The sequence below is a fragment of the Anabrus simplex genome, chromosome 5 (genome assembly GCF_040414725.1).
Source record: "Anabrus simplex isolate iqAnaSimp1 chromosome 5, ASM4041472v1, whole genome shotgun sequence".
NCBI classification, from domain to species: Eukaryota; Metazoa; Arthropoda; class Insecta; order Orthoptera; family Tettigoniidae; genus Anabrus; species Anabrus simplex.
The window spans coordinates 91,474,546-91,495,230 of NC_090269.1; the positions used below are offsets into that span (position 1 = coordinate 91,474,546).

At 38.7% G+C, this 20,685-nt stretch overlaps 1 protein-coding gene across 5 annotated transcripts in view; it reads left to right on the plus strand.

Moving 5' to 3' along the window:
* The window catches only part of LOC136873775 (calpain-7), a 144,459-nt gene that overhangs the window by 42,052 nt on the left and 81,722 nt on the right, over positions 1 to 20,685 (plus strand). For all 5 annotated transcript variants that reach the window (XM_067146987.2, XM_067146988.2, XM_067146989.2 and 2 more), the window contains 2 exons: positions 5,700 to 6,019; positions 18,567 to 18,699. In XM_067146987.2, the coding sequence (XP_067003088.2) occupies positions 5,700 to 6,019; positions 18,567 to 18,699 (453 nt within the window). The remainder of the gene's footprint in view (positions 1 to 5,699; positions 6,020 to 18,566; positions 18,700 to 20,685) is intronic.

Here is a 20,685-nt window from a genome sequence, read left to right on the forward strand (position 1 = left end):
TATCAATGCAACTTTAGTGCCCAATACCACCAGAGGTACCAAGACCGGCCGAATGCCACACAGCTGGTCGGGTATCGAATTTATAGCTTGTGTTGCGAATGAAATATAGTTGTCAGTGGTTGTCTTGAACAGACTTTTAGCAAGGTACCTCCGTGATTATAGTTCCATGACCGGATATACATCTAGATCTACTCCGTGGACCCAAGGTGAACATAGATTCCTCCATTTATCGGAGGTATTTCCAGGACTTTGTTCACCAGTATCCGGCCACGAGAATATCTTCATGGATGGTTCTAAAATCGGAGAAAATGTTGGTTGCTCTTTCGTCACCGATGATGTGAGCATTTATATCTCGCTTCCTAGTGTATGTAGTGTGTATACTGCGGAGCTTGACGCCATCTTAGAAGCTCTGCAGTTTGCACTGGGCAACAAAAGAAACCATTTTGTTATGTGTACCAACTCGTTACATTCTCTGCAGTCTATTGAAACCTGTTTCTTGCAACACCCGTTGGTGCAGCGGATTCATGACCTAGCCAGGTTGTGATGCTGGCACCAAAATCACTTTTGCGTGATTTCTAAGACCTATGAATGCACCTGCTAAAGATATTTGTTCTCAGTTACATTGAACCATCTTGGCATCCTGGGAATCGGAGTGGTTACCTATCCAAACTCTCAACAAGCTAAGAGCAATTAAGAAGACAACCACCGTGTGGCGGTCCTCTTTCCTGCGTTCACGGAGAGAGACCCTAGTATTATGTAGGCTGAGGATAGGTCATGGACGATCTATGCACTCTTATCTCCTAAAGAGGGAAGATATCCCACTGTGTACTTGTTGTGCTGAATTCACCATGGCCCACGTCCTCACAGAGTGTTACATGTAATAAATATCATTTTTGGTCCGTATTGATGATATTTGATTTAAATAATAACATTAAGTTATTTATTAGACCACCTAATCAATACAAAATCGTCTTGGATGATTTACATAAATTTGTTAGCTAATAGTGGTACATGTTTCGCCTTCCCTGAAGGCATCATCAGCCATAGTCTTAACCTTAAATTAAAAATAAGCGTCTAAATAACATGTAGTAATGAAATGAATTTTAAAATCTTGAAGAGATTTGAAGTAAAATAACATTAAAAATAACAATGATGGTTTGAAAATACAATGTGATGAGATATAATAGTGGAAGTATTAACAAAATTAACATTAGAAGGCTACTAAAATAAGTACAATGGATAAAACAACAGATTGTTATACAACAAGTAGTAAGATTGCATAAAAGTAAAGTTGATAGTCTGACGGTTATAATTAGACGATGGCGAAAAATCGTATATAATCAAAGTAAAGAAGAGAGAATAAAAGTCAAAGTTAGTCGAGAGATCCGAAGTTAATCATGATCTTGAAGATAAAAGACGAAAGTCAGATGCATATGGTGAAGTTGTAGAACACGTTGAGGATATGAAGTTGGTGAATAGAAGTTGAAGAACAGTTTCAAATAGGATCACTATGGACCATCTCAAAATTTGAAGTGATGTTCAAATGTTGTAAATTGTGAGTTTGTAGATATTCTAGTTGAAAAAGCATATAAAAGTGGAATCATTTGACGGTGACAAAGATAGCTTGTAACATTATGAGTTAGAAGTATTTGCAACAGTAGACACGTAGCAAGAAGTCTACTGTTGCAAATACTTCTAACTCATATTGTTACAAGCTATCTTTGTCACCGTCAAATGATTCCACTTTTATATGCTTTTTCAACTAGAATATCTACAAACTCACAATTTACAACATTTGAACATCACTTCGAATTTTGAGATGGTCCATAGTGATCCTATTTGAAACTGTTCTTCAACTTCTATTCACCAACTTCATATCCTCAACGTGTTCTACAACTTCACCATATGCATTTGACTTTCGTCTTTTATCTTCAAGATCATGATTAACTTCGGATCTCTCGACTAACTTTGACTTTTATTCTCTCTTCTTTACTTTGATTATATACGATTTTTCGCCATCGTCTAATTATAACCGCCAGACTATCAACTTTACTTTTATGCAATCTTACTACTTGTTGTATAACAATCTGTTGTTTTATCCATTGTACTTATTTTAGCAGCCTTCTAATGTTAATTTTGTTAATACTTCCACTATTATATCTCATCACATTGTATTTTCAAACCATCATTGTTATTTTTAATGTTATTTTACTTCAAATCTCTTCAAGATTTTAAAATTCATTTCATTACTACATGTTATTTAGACGCTTATTTTTAATTTAAGGTTAAGACTATGGCTGATGATGCCTTCAGGGAAGGCGAAACATGTACCACTATTAGCTAACAAATTTATGTAAATCATCCAAGACGATTTTGTATTGATTAGGTGGTCTAATAAATAACTTAATGTTATTATTTCAAACTCACAGAGTGTGCCGATCTCTCTGGCCTAAGACAGCCTCGGCCTGCAAGAAACCCTCGAACGCACATTAGCCGATGACGCTACTTCTGCTGATCTCATCATCCGCTTTATGTGCGACAGTGAATTATTCAAGGGTGTGTAAATTGCAAGTGTTCTATTACTCAGGCAACTTATGTTCCCTTTTGATTCGTTGGTGATTTTTTGGCTTAATTCAATAATTGTTTTGTTTTATTTTGTACTTAGTTTCCAAATTCCTTCATTATATAAATAATTTGTTTTGTTTTAAATTTCTTTTCCACTCAGTTTGGTCAGAGAAAATGATTACCTAGATTACCTAGTTTTACTTCCTTCTAAAACAAAAATCGCCACCACCACCACCACCACTTCAATCCTCTACCCTTGACGAAGCATGGCAGCATTCATGTTTTTACTGTCCTGATTTTCGTTCTCCAAGTCTCAACTACCACTTTTAACGTACCCACAATAACATTTGAGTATTGGATAGGAAAAATAAAAGTATTAAACAAAGTCATATATATATATAGAGAGATAGGAACATGGAAAAGAACTCATAACAGGATAACTACAATGACAAGTTAGTACGGGAAGAGGAGACAATGGCAGCAAAAAAGGACAAGGACAATTCCTACATCTTCATATGCTGCCATGTTCAAACAAATAGGTTCTCCACCTCTTTTTCATCCCCTGAAAGGCTTGTTTTTCTGCTTCCGAGCTTCATCGAGGGACTATCTTTACTGATCTTCGTTCTTGATGTGGGTAGTGCAGGATTTTTAAAAAAGTTGGATGAACATAGGAAAAGCGAAGAAACATAAGATATACCGGGCGAGTTGGCCGTGCGGATAGGAGTGTGCAGCTGTGAGCTTGCATCCAGGAGATAGTGGGTTCGAACCCCACTGTCGGCAGCCCTGAAGATGGTTTTCCATGGTTTCCCATTTTCACACCAGACAAATGCTGGGGCTGTACCTTACTTAAGGCCACGGCCGCTTCCTTCCCATTCCTAGGCCTTTCCTATCCTATCGTTGCCATAAGACCTATATAAACTTAAAAGGACAAAAGGACTCCAACAAGTAAATAATTATAAGTATTGGAAAGGAACAAACAAGAGTCAAGTCATGTATAGAGATAGAATGTGGAAAGGAGCACATAATAGGACGAACATACTGAAGATCTGTCGAGACGGCCCCTCATTGAATGTTGACGCCCACCCTCCTGAAGAAGCTGGGAAGCAGAAATGAGCTCTTCAGGGGCTGGGAAGAAATGGATGTAAAAGAACTGGGATTGATGAAGAAAGAGCCTATCTATTTGAAGACGGCAGTTTATAAAGGTGACGATTGTCCTCAACCTTTTGTGTTGTCATGTTTTTCCTTGTCTCCCCCTCTCACAATGGCTTGCCATTGTGTTCATCCTGTTGTGTGTTTTCCTTTCCATATCCCTGTGTGTCTGTGTATGATAAGGTTGAGATCTATGTATCCTAATTTTCACACGTTGAGGGCCAGACCGAAATTCATGGGATTGCCGTCTAGTGCCGTGAGCTAATATCGATTTACTCCCTGGTGCCAAAACGTTCACAGGCTTAACCAAGCAAGTGTGCTGAAATGAGGATATATTTTTGATATATTAGGTTAACATACTATGTATATTAGGTCAAATATTGCGACCCCATATGGGGTCTATTGGTCATTACGAATTGTACATGCTCGCCCTCCCCCATATGGGGTCACACTTATACAGGAGTTTCTGACCCGACGCTCGGTCATACTTACCTTTTCCTTTGTAAGGACATGTTATATGTCGTTAATTATGAGAGACATGTTAGCTTGTTCATACTTGAGCCATACAAAAGTAAAATTCCCGATTTTAGGTTAGGAAATATTTGTAAGTGACGATCTCCCAATTTGAGGTTAGGATATTTTCGTATAGAATTTTGTTATATAAAGTAGTGAAAATTATGTGAATTTGGTAAATTAGGATGTAAGAGCATAGTATTATACGAAGAATTTGTAGTTAGGGAGGACTGAATATGTATTAACATTATGGTTGTATAACTTTTAATTCGGGTAACAGTCTGTACACATAGCCTAGCAGTGATGATTGTGCGGGAAACAATGACTATATCGCTGAAGACGGTTGAAGTCGGTTAAAAGTGTTGCAACAGGTGGCTTGGAAACACAGAGTAGACTACAGTCGGGAAGTGTATGCTGGAGATTGTAATTTATCAATGTAGATGAACGTGCAAGATTGCTATTTGCTCTGTACTGGGTTCAAAATCACTGTAACTACATAGGCTACTTCATCTAAATCATCACTGTCCGACTTGTTCAATAAATCGTCCAGACTATCTGAACTAAGTATTTTTCTGCTCAGTTTACTCATAGTGACTTAAAGGTAAAGGAAACTCACAACACTGCACACTTATACATAAACATTCCGTGAGCGAGATAGACAATGACTTTGTCACCCTACAGAGCACTCCTGATGTAACCATATGGGGTCGCGCCACAACAGGAATTCACAAATGAAAGGTAGACGACGCACATACTTGAATAGATGGCCAACAGATGGCAGGAAGAGGATTTGTACCTCTTCGAAACACACACTTACTGCACACCCAAATGGGTTCGCACAGTTCTCGATTTCGAAGAAACGTACGACCCCATATGGGGACGTGAAGTTAAAAAAATTGACTACCCTCGCATACCCAAATGGGGTCGCTTGGCACTCAACGTGTTGGTGTCATGACTTCAAAAACATCGCTACTTTACCTGCTACTTTTAAAATACCCACAATAGGATATGTGAATTTTATCTTGAAGTATTAATAATATAATTGTATGGCCTTAGCCATCGGGTGACCTGTAGCCTGCGTATTTTCTTTTCAAAGTGCCATGTTACTCTACCAGACGGCACAGTAAACTGAATCCCTCTTGGCAGCGTGTGGTTGAGTGTTTAATTTTTTGTTAGGTACACACCAAATGTGTTGCCAGAGATATTCTGCATGCCAACATCAATTGTACGACATGGTATGTCAAATGGACTTTTTTCCACCTTTTAATAATCAGACTACCACTGCCTGGTTTAAACCCACAATCTTGTGGTCGAGAGGCCAACATACTACCACTGATACACTGATCTTGAGGTGAACTTCTACAATGTGCCAGCAAATCTACTGATAGGTATGTGTTAATTGTTCAAGAATCTATACCACAGCCTTGAGCTTAAGAGATGAGCATCTATATTTAATGTGTGTTTGTTAATAGGACGAGAGCGACCCCAGCTTCATCGCGGTAGCAGTGCCCATCTGAAGGTGACAGGTGGTCAGGACACATACACAGAAGAGGAGAAGCGGGTTCTTCTCCAGACCTCGTACATCAACAGCAAGGAGTACGTTCCTTTCATGAGCGTGGACTTGACGGAACGGTTTCAATACGCTATACCGTTTACAGACAAAGATGGACTGTTAGTTCTGTCCCCGAAGCAGAAGCGCGACTTCAGTCGTTGGGCCAGGCCGGACGAGTTCTGTGAGGACCCCAAGCTTGTTGTTGGACAACACGTAGATTGTTTTAGCATCAAGCAAACGGTAAGGTACTTTATCATTCTTCTGTTGTAATGTTAAGTACAGTAAAATCTCCATTAACCTAACCTCTGTGAACCAAAAATTGGTATAAGCAAAACATGTAGAACTTAAATTTTTATGAAGAAATTTGAAAGTTATATTATGTCCTGTGTTAATTAATTATAAAACATTATAGATAAAAGAAATATATGGGTAAAGTGGAAGCAGTTCTGTAAAAAATTGGTAGTTGTTACTAAGCAGGCCAGAGGAATGCACCCAAGGTCAACACAGTTTCCTATTACTGTACTTACGCGAGCCTGCTAAACTCGCCCTGTGCTTCCAACACAGCATCCTGGTTTAACCTTGCAGCATTAGTCAGTCTCACTGTGACTTGGTCAGTTGTGTTGTACATGATTTTGTTGTGCATACAATATGTCAGCAAAAGAATAATGGGATTTCTATGGTTTTGGACTGGGTCAGAATGAAAGACAAATTGGAAGATCATTCTCTCAAGATACCCTATAAGAAAACTATGAAACCATCTCCAAATGAAAATGAAAGAAGTCGTCGCCAGCAGTTGCACTCTTTACGGCTTATAAAATGATAGCGGGACATATTGTTGCCAGAAAGAGGTGTGAAAAAAAATTAGATTTGGTAATATTGTAGTGTGCATTACATAAACATTTTTTTAAGTTCTCATAATGCTTTCATGTAAATGTAACTTATGAGTTGGTTTCTAAAGTTTAACTCTAAATACGAGTACCATATACATTTATCTGAAATGGCTTAGATTAAACCTTTAACTTTTCAATCTGTCAAAAGTACAGCAAGATGAACAAAACACTAGGAAACATATGGAAAAGTAAACAATTAATTAATAACAATCTTCATTGCTACTGCAAGGGAGCACTGCAAAATTACTGCCATCACAGGGTTAGATCAGCTCTACCTTCAGCATTAGGAAAAATGAAGTGGCAAGTTTATGAAGTATTTCACTGTGTGTCCTCTACATGGTCCAGTAGAAGAACTGACATTGCCATTCATCCAAGAAAGCACACTAGCCGGGCTAAGTGGCTCAGGCGGTCAGAGCGCTGGCCTTCTGACCCCAACTTGGCAGGTTCAATCCTGGCTCAGTCCGGTGGTATTTGAAGGTGCTCAGATATGTCAGCTTCGTGTCGGTAGATTTACTGGGCGGTAAAGGAACTCGTGCAGGACTAAATTTGAGCACCTCTGCGTCTCCGAAAGTCGTAAAAGTAGCTAGTGGGATGTAAAGCCAATAACATTATTATTAAGAAAGCACACTGCTTTAGTGTTAGATCCAACTATACGTTTTGAAAGAGACATTATTGAGTAGGCGATTGAGGTTACCACGTAAACAGGAGATATTTATGAACTATGCCTCCCATATTTAACCGAACATTACAACATCCAATTTGAAAATTGGTCATTGAAAGGCTTGTTATTCAGTAGCAGGGGAGGTATTAAAAAATACACTTTGAATATTTTGAAAGAGTTAGGTATGCACTGAAATATACTCAATGATATCTTAATAGACATTACGAAGCATTCATTATGCATTCTACACCACCACCTTTATATTTCATGATTGTCAATGTAGTCCATTTTGTGTAATAATCATCCTATGAAACTGTTACATTTTTCCTTCCATGAAATGAGTCCATCAGCTCTTTTTTTGTGCAGACGAATAATTTATTTTTTTCCAAATTATAATACTACGTCTACTAGTGTTTTTGTAAGAAATATGTTATAGCAGATTCTTATCAGAGCCCAGAAAACTAAAATTACTATTCGGAGAAGTATGTTTTACAGTCCATTAAAGTAATTGAACTACTGTTTACAGTTATTTACAAGTTTGCTCGCGTTTGAGTTTTCCACCTGACACAGTTTGTACTCTCAAACATAATCTAACGCATAGCCCTCTGTCACGTCAGACTAGTGTTCTCCAATGGGGCCTCCATGCGCAGTGGCATTCCAAAACAATTCACTTCACAGCTTACAAGCCTCGTTGAATTCTGCGTTGCGATCTGACAGACTCACTCATTGACACGCTACATCACACACTCACAACTATCTCGTAACTGCTTGCCATTCATCAGCTTTGCTCATTACATAGGCCACAGAAGATTCTTATAGTTTTCACTTCCAGATCATTTTGAGTACATTCTTCATTAAATTAACTTCCAGCCTCTTCTATGGAACTTCCTATCGCAAGCCACAACAATTCAACAACAGTACTGTTTTGCTTGCTGCTGCACCATCAGTGTCGTCTCTCTCTAGGATTGTAGCGTCAGTTGGCCCCCTGTACATTCTCGGCCTACATTGTCACATTGTTTCGAAGCATTTATTCCACCATCTGTACAAACAAAGAATCTAAGTAGTTGAAAATGGCCAGCAGACCACAGTAGTATACAAGCTCATTTCCAGAAAATCAAATTTCTTTGACGGCAGCACTGACGGACCGCTTAGCTCAGACCGAGAAAACTATTACAGGAGTGAAACGGTTAAGACTCGTGCTATGTGGTACTAAATCAAACATACGAAAGCTGGTATCACGTTTGTGACATTACCCCTTTGTGCTTATGGCGGAACTCATTCAACTTGCGTTTAACCATTTTGGGGTTCAATGTCGGTCTGGCCGACGTTGCTAAAATGCAGTTTTGGTCCTAAAGGTTAGATTTCATATAAATTTGTGGTAAATGTTAGATATGTTTTACCTTGTATGTAGCATAATTATTTCTCAGTAGATTGCCGACATCCATGAATAATTTCATCATCATCTTCATTTCCCGTTTCCAGCTTCCCGGGTCGGGTTGTGAATCAAGGACCTCCATCGCTGCCTGTCTCTCCACCACTCTTCTCCTTTTTTAAGTACATCTTCTGGTTTTCCTCCCCTTTTCTCTATGCTTTCGCACACTAAATCTGTCCACCTCTTTCGGGGTCTTCCTCGTGATTTCTTTCCTGTTAACTTCTCTGGCACACTCTCTTCTCCCATTCTCATCATATGCCCATACCACTTTAGCTTTGTTGTTTCTATCCTGTCTTGATGTTCCTGTCCTTTTCCTTATCTCTTCATTTCTAATTCTGTCCTTTCTGATCTTGTCCTCGATACCTCTTAGGAATTTCATCTCTGCTGCCTGTATTCTACTCTCCTCTCGTTTTGTTGTAGTCCACTATCCAGCTGCATAGGTTAGTATGGTTTCATAATAGGTCACATATAATACTTTCTTACATTTCTTTGGGATATCTTTGTTCCAAAAAGTACCCTTTATGCTCTGGTAGAAGCTGTTTGCTTGTTGTATTCTTTCCCAATTTCCTCATTTATCTTTCCATTTTCTGTGATCACACTTCCCAAGTACTTGTAACTTTTAACCACTTCCAGAATTTTACCATTCAGTTTTATCTTTCCTCTTCCTTCCTTCCTTCCTTCCTTCCTTCCTTCCTTCCTTCCTTCCTTTCTCTTGTCATCACTATTGTTTTACTTTTCTCTGTGCTTACTTTCATCCCAAACTTTTCTATCTCCTGATTAGTACACTTCCCTGTCGGAGACCAGTTTCAACTTTAAACCATTTTGTTTTTCCTATACTAGTCTTCACACTACTAACACAAATTTTTTACGTAGCTTTTATCATTTGCACTTTCACTCTGTTAACTTGTTTTTTTCCTTAATGTGTCCCATACCAACTGTCTAGGCACAGTGTCATAAGCTTTCTCAGTGTCAATAAATGTCATCACCGTGTCTTTTCCAAACTCCCATCTTTTCTCTATCATATGTCTTAATGTAAAAATCAGGTCAAATGTTGATCTATCTTTCCTAAAACCATACTGTTCTTCTTCCATTTCTCCTAACTTCCTCCTCAGTCTTCCTTCCAATACTTTCTCAAATATCTTAGCTACATGAGCAATAAGGATGATCTTGTAGTTATTACATTCCTTTCTATCACCTTTTTTAAATATCAGGATAATTAAACCTTTTCCCCACTTTTCTGGGATCTCTTTCTTCCTCCAGATTATTCTAAATAATCTATACAGCCACTGTTGCCCTATTGGTCCTGCTGCTTTCATCATTTCCATAGTTACCTCATCCACTCCTGCTTCTTTACAGCCTCTTCATCTTTTGTATGGCTTCCTCTGTTTCTAACATCGATATATCCTTTTCTTGTTCTTCTTTTTTGCCCACTGTTTCTTCTTGCTCCTTCTCATCTACCAGTTCACTGTATTTAATATTTAGCAATTCTGAGAATTATTCTTTCCACCTTTTTTTAGTATGTCATCTCTTTGCATCAATATCTGCCCTGTTTCAGCTTTTACAAATTTTGTATCTTCCCTATTTTGTAAACTGTTCTTCACCAAACCATACAGTAACTTTTTACTTCCCTTTATATCCTCCTGTAAAGTTTCTGTGAAACTTTCCCAGCTCCTCCGTTTCTCTTCTTGTACTATTTTCTTACATACCTTTTTGGCTTCTTTATAATTATTTCTGCCAATTCTCTGTACTGTTACTGCCTATCCACTTCCTCCAAGCCACTTGTTTCTCTTTAACTGCTTCCTTTACTCTGCTGTTCCACCAAGGAGTCTCGTTTTCCTTTTTCCTCCCTGATAGTCACTATTGTTTTACTGCACACTTTACAAATCCATTTCTGATACATGTCCATTCCTCTTCCAGACTGTTCATGTCGTCTTTGGGAATTTCTTTCTTCAGATCCTCTTGAAACTTTTCCCTTATTTCTTTCTCTTTTAACTTCCACTAATAATTTATCACTTTAAAAGTGCTATCTCTGGAAATACATCATCCATGGAATAATATTTACATTCTGTTGTAACATGGTGTTCACTAGACATGGCATGCATGGAAACTATATAAGCAGTTACATGATGGTAGTGATTCGGATGTTAATTTCTTATCTCATCCTTGATGCTCCGGAGGACAGGAAAATGAAAGATTGTTCCTTATGTTCAGACTGGAAAACGATGAGTAGGAGACATCAATTTTCGTGGAACCTGCCCAAGAAACCAGGACTCCATTCCAATAAGTGCTTCCGAAAATATCTTACAATAAAGAAAGTATCTTAAACATAACCATATTTTTATGTAGGTCTTGTCCGAGATTGTGAATTCTTTATGAATAATTAAAACTGTTACCAGTCACAGTTTTTATTAACTGTTTCACTCCACACTGTCAATGTGATTTAGAGATTTTGCTCCATCAGGTGCCAATAATAACGCCGTGTGACCTCTGAAGAGACGTGGTGCAGCTGACTTTGTATGGTGACCTGTGTGTCTGTGATAATTTCTAATGATGAAGACAGCACACACGCGCGCGCACACACACACACACACACACACACGAGCCATCAGAATTAACCAATGAAGGTTAAAATCCCTGGCCCAACTGGGAATCGAACCCAGGACCCCTGGACCAAAGCCCAGCATGCTAACCGGTTAGTCATGGACCTGGATGTCAGGTGGCGGTGAAATGGTGACATGTAATTTGTGCTTTTTTTGATACACAATTGTTTTCAAAGAATATCGTGTTACTTCATTTAAGAGTAGGGGTATGCGAAAATCCATACCCTGTTTCCAGTTATTCGATCGGGTCAGGAATGGAATGAATGAAACCCCCATCTAGCGGCGAGGATAGGAAATGTCCCGTCTGCCGAAGCTGCCTCACTCCTCTGGGGCAATGATAAATGACTGACAATTGAAATGAAATGTTAATGGAGAGTGCTGCTAGAATGAAAGATGACAGGGAAAACCGGAGTACCCGGAGAAAATCCTGTCCTGCCTCCACTTTGTTCAGCACAAATCTCACATGGAGTGACCGGGATTTGAACCATGATATCCAGTGGTGAGAGGCCGGCGCGCTGCCGTCTGAGCCACGGAGGCTACAGTAGGGGTATGTGCATTATGAATTTATTACATTTATGTTGGGTCAACTATAGGTGTATGTCATCTCAGAAATATACAGTTGCTGCTAAAGCTTAATATTGTTTTTAAATATTCATTTTCACTTTTATCATTGAGCTTATGTTGAGGATCTATTAACACATTGACGACCGGCCCCAGAGATCTCCATAGTACTGCGGCCAGCGGTTGTTGACGGGTCCCGGAGATCTCAACTTTTACACAGGGGCATCATTTGTAGCTTGTTGTGCTATCTGTTGGCTATAATTTTAACTACTTTCAATCATGTCATGGAGTAGAGGGGTCATAGATTTTAGTGGGTTTTTTTTTAATTGTACGGTGTTTGTAGCAATGGAAACTTTGTATATACATGCCGAGAATCATTGTACAAGATGGTGTACCCATGGCAACGTGCCCTATGTGACGACAATGTATTTCAACATTTATATGCAGATTTATTGTCTGATATCCACATGGGTGATGAACCCTGAGAATTCTCATAGTTTATCAGCTGACGATAGGTGACAGCCGACAGTAGGTGCTGGGCTACAAGAATTCTCGCTTTTATGCACCTCGTATTTCCTTGATTACTGAGGAAATTGCGGGCGAGATTAGGAGTTCCAAACGGTTTAGTCATAGAATATAAATTATTGCTGCATCTTTTTTTCTTTAAACCTTCATGTATTTAACAAAATAATGTTGGATATGTAGAGCTATTCCCTGGAGCTCTGGTGCAGTCAACATGGCGCGTCGTATTCAGTTGCCGACGGCTACCGATAATTGTGATTAACTAAGTACAGACCGGTTATAATAGGTACCGAGTGACAGTGAATTAGATATTTCTAATGACTAACAACTAACACTAAATGGGGAGTAACTGTAAAGAGAAATCCTTTTATACTTGAATATACTACACAGTGCTTAGCTATTAAATGGAGCCACAAATGGTATTGCTTTGAAATTTATCACACCGTACAGAGAACTAACGTAGTGAGTGCATGTTCCAAGTTTGAGGTCAATATTTTGAATAATTTTCAAGTTACAGTAGTTATGAGTGCAGCAGTGTTATTTCTTTCTTGAAGGCTTGAACTATCCGGTCTACGTGCGGTAGCAGCCTCTGTTCAGGGGTCCGTCATCAATGTGTGTTAATTGATGTCTATAAATTTCTAGAGTTTCTGCTTAGTTTTATCCCTTTTTGACGTGTGTGTAAAATGGCGAAAGAATTCTATGTATATGGTACTTCATCTCCTGTATCATGTAGATGTGCTGCAACTGCTGACTTAATGCTTATGTAGCCAAAGTGCTGCCTAGTGTTATTGAAATCTGATCTCAAATTTTCTTCCATTTTATCCCATGTAAAATTATTCAGTTTTTACAGCCGATTTTATATACACCAGTCTGTTTGAATTTATCTGGTGTATTGACTGAGTGTGGTAGGATCTGACCCAGGTTGTTTATGGTTGAGAAGCTGATGAGTATATTTGGTTTCTTGAGGGCTCTAGATACCGTATTTGGTAAAATGCTTTTTCAATTAATGGTATGCTGTGATTCTGCATATGTTGTTTTTGGTGTTTATGTTCTTGCATTTATTTTTCTGCAATATTCTTGTTGATGTTTCTAAGCATTTTCTCTATCATATGTGGATTGTGTCCATGTTTTGTGGCCATTTGCTTTTCTGAATTGAATTTCTTTAGTCCTACATTCTTCAGGTAATGTTAGTTTTAATTATCACCGGGCGGGTTGGCCGTGCGCGTAGAGGCGCGCGGCTGTGAGCTCGCATCCGGGAGATAGTAGGTTCGAATCCCACTATCGGCAGCCCTGAAGATGGTTTTCCGTGGTTTCCCATTTTCACACCAGGCAAATGCTGGGGCTGTACCTTAATTAAGGCCACGGCCGCTTCCTTCCAACTCCTAGGCCTTTCCTATCCCATCGTCGCCATAAGACCTATCTGTGTCGGTGCGACGTAAAGCCCCTAGCAAAAAAAAAAAAGTTTTAATTATCTCTGAAGCATAACTTGAAATATTGCCTGCTATTTTTTTGTAAAGTTGGGTGGCATGAGGAGTTATGTATGATTGTAGTGGTTGCTGTTGCTTTTCTCTGGAAATGTTGATTTAAACAAGAAACAGTCAGCACAAAGAAAGTAGTTTAGTTTGCTGAAAGGAAACGGAGAATTGCAAGCATTATATAAGAAGCAATGACAGCTCAGTCTACAACTCTACAATCTTCAGTTGCAAATTCAGAGGGTGGCCAAATTATTAGACTCAACATCAATTTTGCAACTCACCAGTCCTTATTTACATAAAATTACATAATTAATTAATCCTACACAATGATCAGTACTTGGTATGCATTCCTTTGTGTTTGATAACAGACTGGAGTCTTTGAGGCATACTATTTACCAAATTTACACAGTTTGTTCTTATTTCTGGATCGTGATGCCAGATCTTGGTAGTGATGTTACTCTTTTTTCAGTTTCATCTTAATTATGTCCTTCTAAGTGAAGTTTTGATGTCTATTTATTGTAGAAATAAATAAAAGGATTTGCCTTTTGCCAGTCTAATGGGGTCCAGTGTTTGAGGCCTGTAGCCCACTTAAGGCGCTTCACAGCCGTTGGAGTGATCTTGGCTTTTTTCCAAGGCCGACAAGTTTGAAATCCTTCCCTACCGAGTGTTCTTCGCACTGTTCTTGGCGACACATCCACTCCATACTCGTGCATCATGAAGGAGAGTTCCTTATTAAGTGATTTCCTGTTTTGTAGGACAAGCGTTTTAAGTTTCCTCACACCCTGTCACTAAGTTTTTGTTTACATCCACATTTCGCACTACGATTCCGTTGGTATTCTTGCCCTTTACTGCACTGTTTTTTGATTCTGATGACAGATTTTTGGGATGTATTCAGTTTTTGTACTATGGCCCTCTGCAAGTGTCTTTTCTTGTAAAAGAACATGTGCAACTGCTATTTTCCGAGGAGATAAATCGCTTGCCTTACCCATAACCTCACTTTTGATTCGTGACAAAACTTCACACAAAAATCTGAAAGTACAATGTCTGTTTAGTGTTTCCTGTATATAAAACACAAAAGAGAATAATTCTCTAAATTAATAGAAGCATTTAACTTCCAAAAACACACTAATTCATTTAATATATATGATCAAATACTTCACGTTAAAGAGGCTGATGAAGCACCAGCTGACTGCAGTGCTACCACAACAAAGCAAATAACAGAAAAATTCCTTCTAAATATGCCCAAGATATTAAGTGAATAATATTAGCATTAAGTATGTTTAATGAAGAGTATTTTATTGAGGAACTGTACTTACTCACATTACAATCGAAATACAAGCAATTCATCTTAAGAAAATCAGCCAACTGACAAATGCACAGTCAGACAAACATATCCAAGAACGATCAACTGTAAGAAAGGATATTCATCCTGCAGTAATCAACATGACAGGTAAAGATTTTAATAAGGAAGGGATGGGTCTGCTAAATAAAGGTCTAAATTACAGTATTCCATGTACATTAAATTGGAATGTACTAGATAATTTAGTGACAAATATAAGTAAAATAGTTACAGGATACATTAAAGAACAAACAGAACTAGTAGCCACTACACATAAAATACTCTCAATACTAGAAAAAGAGATCCCAAAACCTACAATGAGGGAACAAATGCTTAGATCGTATAAAAAAAAAAAAAAAAAAAAAAGCACCATAACTGCATTACTGCCAAATTAGATGGAAATGTAACTGATTATATCTAAAGAATATATTAGCAGATCTTTTGATTATCATCAGTGACATAGGAAACACATTTTTTTACTTCAGGGCACCCACTTATAAATAAATAAAATCATATATTATCACAGAAATGTGCATGACACTGTAATCCACTTCAATGGGAGTAAAGGACAACTTGAACTATGCCTCCTATTCAATAACTTAATAGTGCAGCAACTTCACAACAGAACGTTGAAACCAACAGATCAATTAACTTCCTGGACTTCACAATCACAGATGAGACACACAAATTCAACATTTATTCCTATATGCTTCCTTTGTCTCCTTTACAATTTTGTCCATAACCATTAGAAACAAAAGAGGTGACCACACACTCTCCTGTCTTAGTCCAGTTTCATTTCTAAATGGAGTCTGTACACTGTTGACACTGTTCTTGCCCATTGCTTGCACCATTTCTACAATTTGTGTACCCAATCTCTTTTTTACCATGATTTCTCAAACCTTCTCCCTGCGAACACTATCATATGCTTTTGTTAGATCTGTATGTCATGACCAGATCCAGCCGATATTCCCAATTCTTTTCCATTAATTGCATCATGATGAAGATAGGGTCTGCTGTAGACCTTCCATTTTTAAAGCCATACTGTTCCTCTTGTAACTCTCTTATCTTTCTTGTCATTATCCTATCTGATATCCTTTCCAGCATTTTTGCCACTTGTGATAAGTGTGTGATTCCTCTATAGTTATCACAACACTTTTTTGTCCCCCTTCTTAAATACTGGTATTATTCCCTTTCCTCAATCTTCTGGCACATGTTCCTGTTTCCATAAGCACTTTAAAAATCTGTACACCCATTGTAGTCCAACAAGTCCAGTAGCCTTTATCATTTCCAGATATTTCATACATCCCTAGTGCCTTTCCCATTTTCATTTTACAGACTACTAATTCCACCTCTAACATTGTTATATCTACTGTAGAGTCATCACACTATATTACTACAGTCTCTTCTGCACAGTTTCTGACATTTAGCAGCTTATCAAAATACTCCTTCCATCTTCTCTTTATTTCTTCGGGATGTGTTATCAACTCTCCACCTTCCTCCTTCATTAGTTTTATATAAACATTTTCTTTTGTACTACTTTGTATAATTTCATATGGCATTACTATATTTTCCACCTTTTATATAAATTCTTCCCAACGTTTCTTCTCTAGCCAATTTCTTACATTTATTTTTATTATCAAGATACGTCCTTTGCTTTCTTATTTTTTATCTCTACTCCATTCTTGCCATGCTTTCTTCTTTTCTTTCACTGCTTGTCTTACCTTCTTATTTCACCACGGTGTCTCTTTTTCTTTCAATCTCGTTGATGTTCTACCACAGACACTCTGTGCCCCACTTACAAATATTATTTTAAAGTTGGGCCATTCATCTTCCATATTTCCTAAGAACTTGTTGTTTCAGTCTCTCTAGGAATTCTTCCTGTACTTTATCTTTTAATTTCCCCACTTTTATTTTATTACCTCTTATCTTTAATTTTCTCCACTCTCATTTTTGCTATCACAACTCTGAGTTATCTCCATCAAATGCCTCTCCTGGTAAAGCTGTTATGTGCATCAGCTGTCTATGATTTGTCCTTCCCACCGGAAAGTAATCAATGACTGATTTTATTCTTCTGGTTTTTTTTGTTTTTAATGCTATTGGTTCAGGGCGTCGACCTATGTGGATCTTTTGCCCCTACTGGCACCATATTGTATGAACCTGCGTGTAATTGGAATGGCGGTAGTGTGGAATGTTGTGTGTGAGGAAAGGAAGATTAAGGATGTCACAAACACCCAGTCTCCAAGCCAGGGATATTAATCATTACAATTAAAAAATTCCTGGCCCGGCCGGGAATCGAACCCGGGGCCGCCGGGTGACAGGCGGGGGCATCCCCCTACACTGCGGGGCCAGACTTATTCTTCTGTTACTCCAATAATATCTTGTAATTGTCCTGCTGTTTTTCTTCCAAAACCATGTGTTACCCATAATCATCCCATTCCACTCACGAACCTTAACTAGTTTTTCTCCTTCATTCATTTCCCACCTGTGCATTTAAATATTTCGTTATATTTAATAAATTGGTATAAAACTGACTTTCTTGTTTAAACTTATATCTCCAGTAAAGTAAAAGGTTCAATCCTAGACTTAGCTTCCTTTACTGTTGTTCCAGTTTCCTATAACCTTGTTTTTGCTGTCTTTTTTTCTTTTCTTTTTTTTCTTTTCCTTTTTTTATTTTTTATTTTTTATTATTTTGTCATGTTTGTGACCCACTCAAAGGTTACAGTAAACATAAACTGGAAGTAACAGATGTGAAGGTAGCAAGAATGATTGCATGCAAGTAGGTACTTCGAATGAGGAGGTAAGGGCTAAGTGAAGAGTAATACACGATGAATGAAACTGTATAAACCAGCTTTGGTGGTGGGGTCATGTAAGAAAAGGGAGGATAATGGACTCAACCATGGAGGGTAATAAGAAGCAGAGGGAAACCACGAAGATGATGGTTGGACTAGGGTTTTAATGGTTTAAATATATCTGGCAAAGAACTAAATGTGAGGAAAGCAATGGCAAACTACCTCCTCATCTTCCTAGTATGCCTCATTTAGGCGCTGCCATCAGTTTTTGCAGTTTCCTTACAGCCTCATAACCTTTGGTGGTGCTATTTGAGGATCCAACCAGCCTCTGGGCTGATGATCTAAGAGAACTAAATGAGGCCATGAAGCTAGTTGCAAAGAGAGGATTAAAGAGGTACATAGTTGATTCACAGAGGTTTGCAGACTGAACACTGAAAGGCAAAACCATCTGAGATGAAGATGGTGTGTATGTATGTTGACTGTGACTACTGTCCTCATTTAATTCTTCTTGCTTGCAGGTTGTGTCCGACTGCTCTTTCGTGGCTTCCCTTGCCGTGAGTGCCTTGTATGAGCGTAGATTTGGTCGCCAGCTCATCACCTCTATCATTTACCCTTGCAACAGGCACAAACAGCCCGTCTACAATCCATTTGGTGAGTGCGTTCCTTCTCTACTCATGCTTAGCACAATGTAAGCTGACTCATCCTAAGTGGGACCATTGTACTCTCTATGATGAATATAATTTTTCAATATTTCCAGTTCATGTAAATGTGACTGGCAAATACAGGATCTTCTTTTGAAAGTTAGGCACTCTCCCTTCTGTACATAAACAATAGAATGGTCATTGTGGGATTGTGAGCAGTTGCGAAAGCTATTAGGTAAAGAAGTCTGGGTGATATAATTCCTTTCACTCCTAACCTCACCATATTTCTTGAGAGAATGAGATAAATTTCCTATGGTGCATCATAAAGCCTTAAAATCAAGTATTGTGGAGAGAAATAGGAACATAAGGAGCACATAACAGGTTAAGCGGCATTTGGGACATGGTGGGTTCAAATCTCACTATCAGCAGCCCTGAAGATGGTTTTTTTATGGTTTCCATTTTCACACCAGGCAAATGCTGGGGCCGTACATAAATTAAGGCTATGGACGCTATCTTCCCAATCCTAGCCTTTTCCCATCCTTATGTTGCCAAAAACCTTTCATGTGTTAGTGAGACATTAAACCATAGAGAAAAAAAGGAAAATGGTATAACCACAGTGACGAGGATGAGGGACAATAGAAATAAAACACAAAAGGACAAGGACAATCTCCACGTCTTCAAATAGACTGGCTCTCTTCATCAGTCGCAGTTCTGCATCTGTTTCTTCTCTCATGATGAGTTCCTTTCTGCTTCCTTTCCTTGCTTACCTTCATCTGGAGGGCAGGCTTCAACACTCATTGACAGATCTTTAGTCTTGATGTGTGGAAGTTTAGGACAAGAAGAAAGACAGATAAACACAGGAAAAGGGAAGAGGTATATGAAGATGAAAACAGGTGGTGAGACACCAAGAACACAGGACAAGCACAAATGGAGAAAAGGATCCAGTCACGTCATATAAAAGTACATAGAGCTTTAGAGAGAATACATCATGGTATGAACACAAAGACGGTTAGTATGGGAAGGGAGAGCAGTTGAAACAAAGCACAGAAGGACGAGGACAATCTCGACGTCTCCATACACTGCTGTCTCCAGATAGTTTTACCTTCTCATCAGGCCCAGCTTTTCTTCTGTTATTTGTTTCTTTCCAATACGTAGATCCTTAAAATGTGGTATTTAGGGTCCTCTGAATATCAGTGTGTTACTTTTCACCTCAACATGCTTGGAATCTTCCTGTAACCCCCACCTGTCCTCCACTCAAGTTTGTCTGTCGGATGGTGTCCATTATGTTGTTATCGCTGTTTGGCCCAGTCTTGAGGGTTGAGGTCCATCCGCCATTTTGGCAATCTCCCTTGTTACTGCATCTTTGTGTCCGACTCGTTGACTGAATGGTCAGCGTATTGGCCTTCGATTCAGAGGGTCCCAGGTTCAATTCCCGGCAGGGTCGGGGATTTTAACCTTCATTGGTTGATTCCAGTGGCCCGGGGGCTGGGTGTTTGTGCTGTCCCCAACATCCCTTCAACTCACACACCACACATAACACTATCCTCCATCACAATAACACGCAGTTACCTACACATGGCAGATGCCGCCCACCCTCATCGGAGGGTCTGCCTTACAAGGGCTGCACTCGGCTAGAAATAGAAATTATTTATACTGCATCTTTGTGTGTCAAGTTGAAGGTCCATATTTTGTCCAGAATTATCATTGCTTTACATGGCATAGTGGAGTCAAGTCTCCCTCTATGTCACACATGTTCTTTTCTGACATGGTTCAAGAGTGTTACTCTCAATGCCAATCATAATATATCCATACCATGTAGAATGCATCCTTGTTTCATGGCTAAAGAGTGACTTTCTAATCTTTAAGAGAACAACTCATTTTATCACTGTCCTGTAAAATTTAGCCTTCAGGTATTGCGACATTTTTATATATGACACTCTCCAGGAAACTATACCTTAAATCGCACGGTAATATTTTACGCCATGAAGGAAAATAG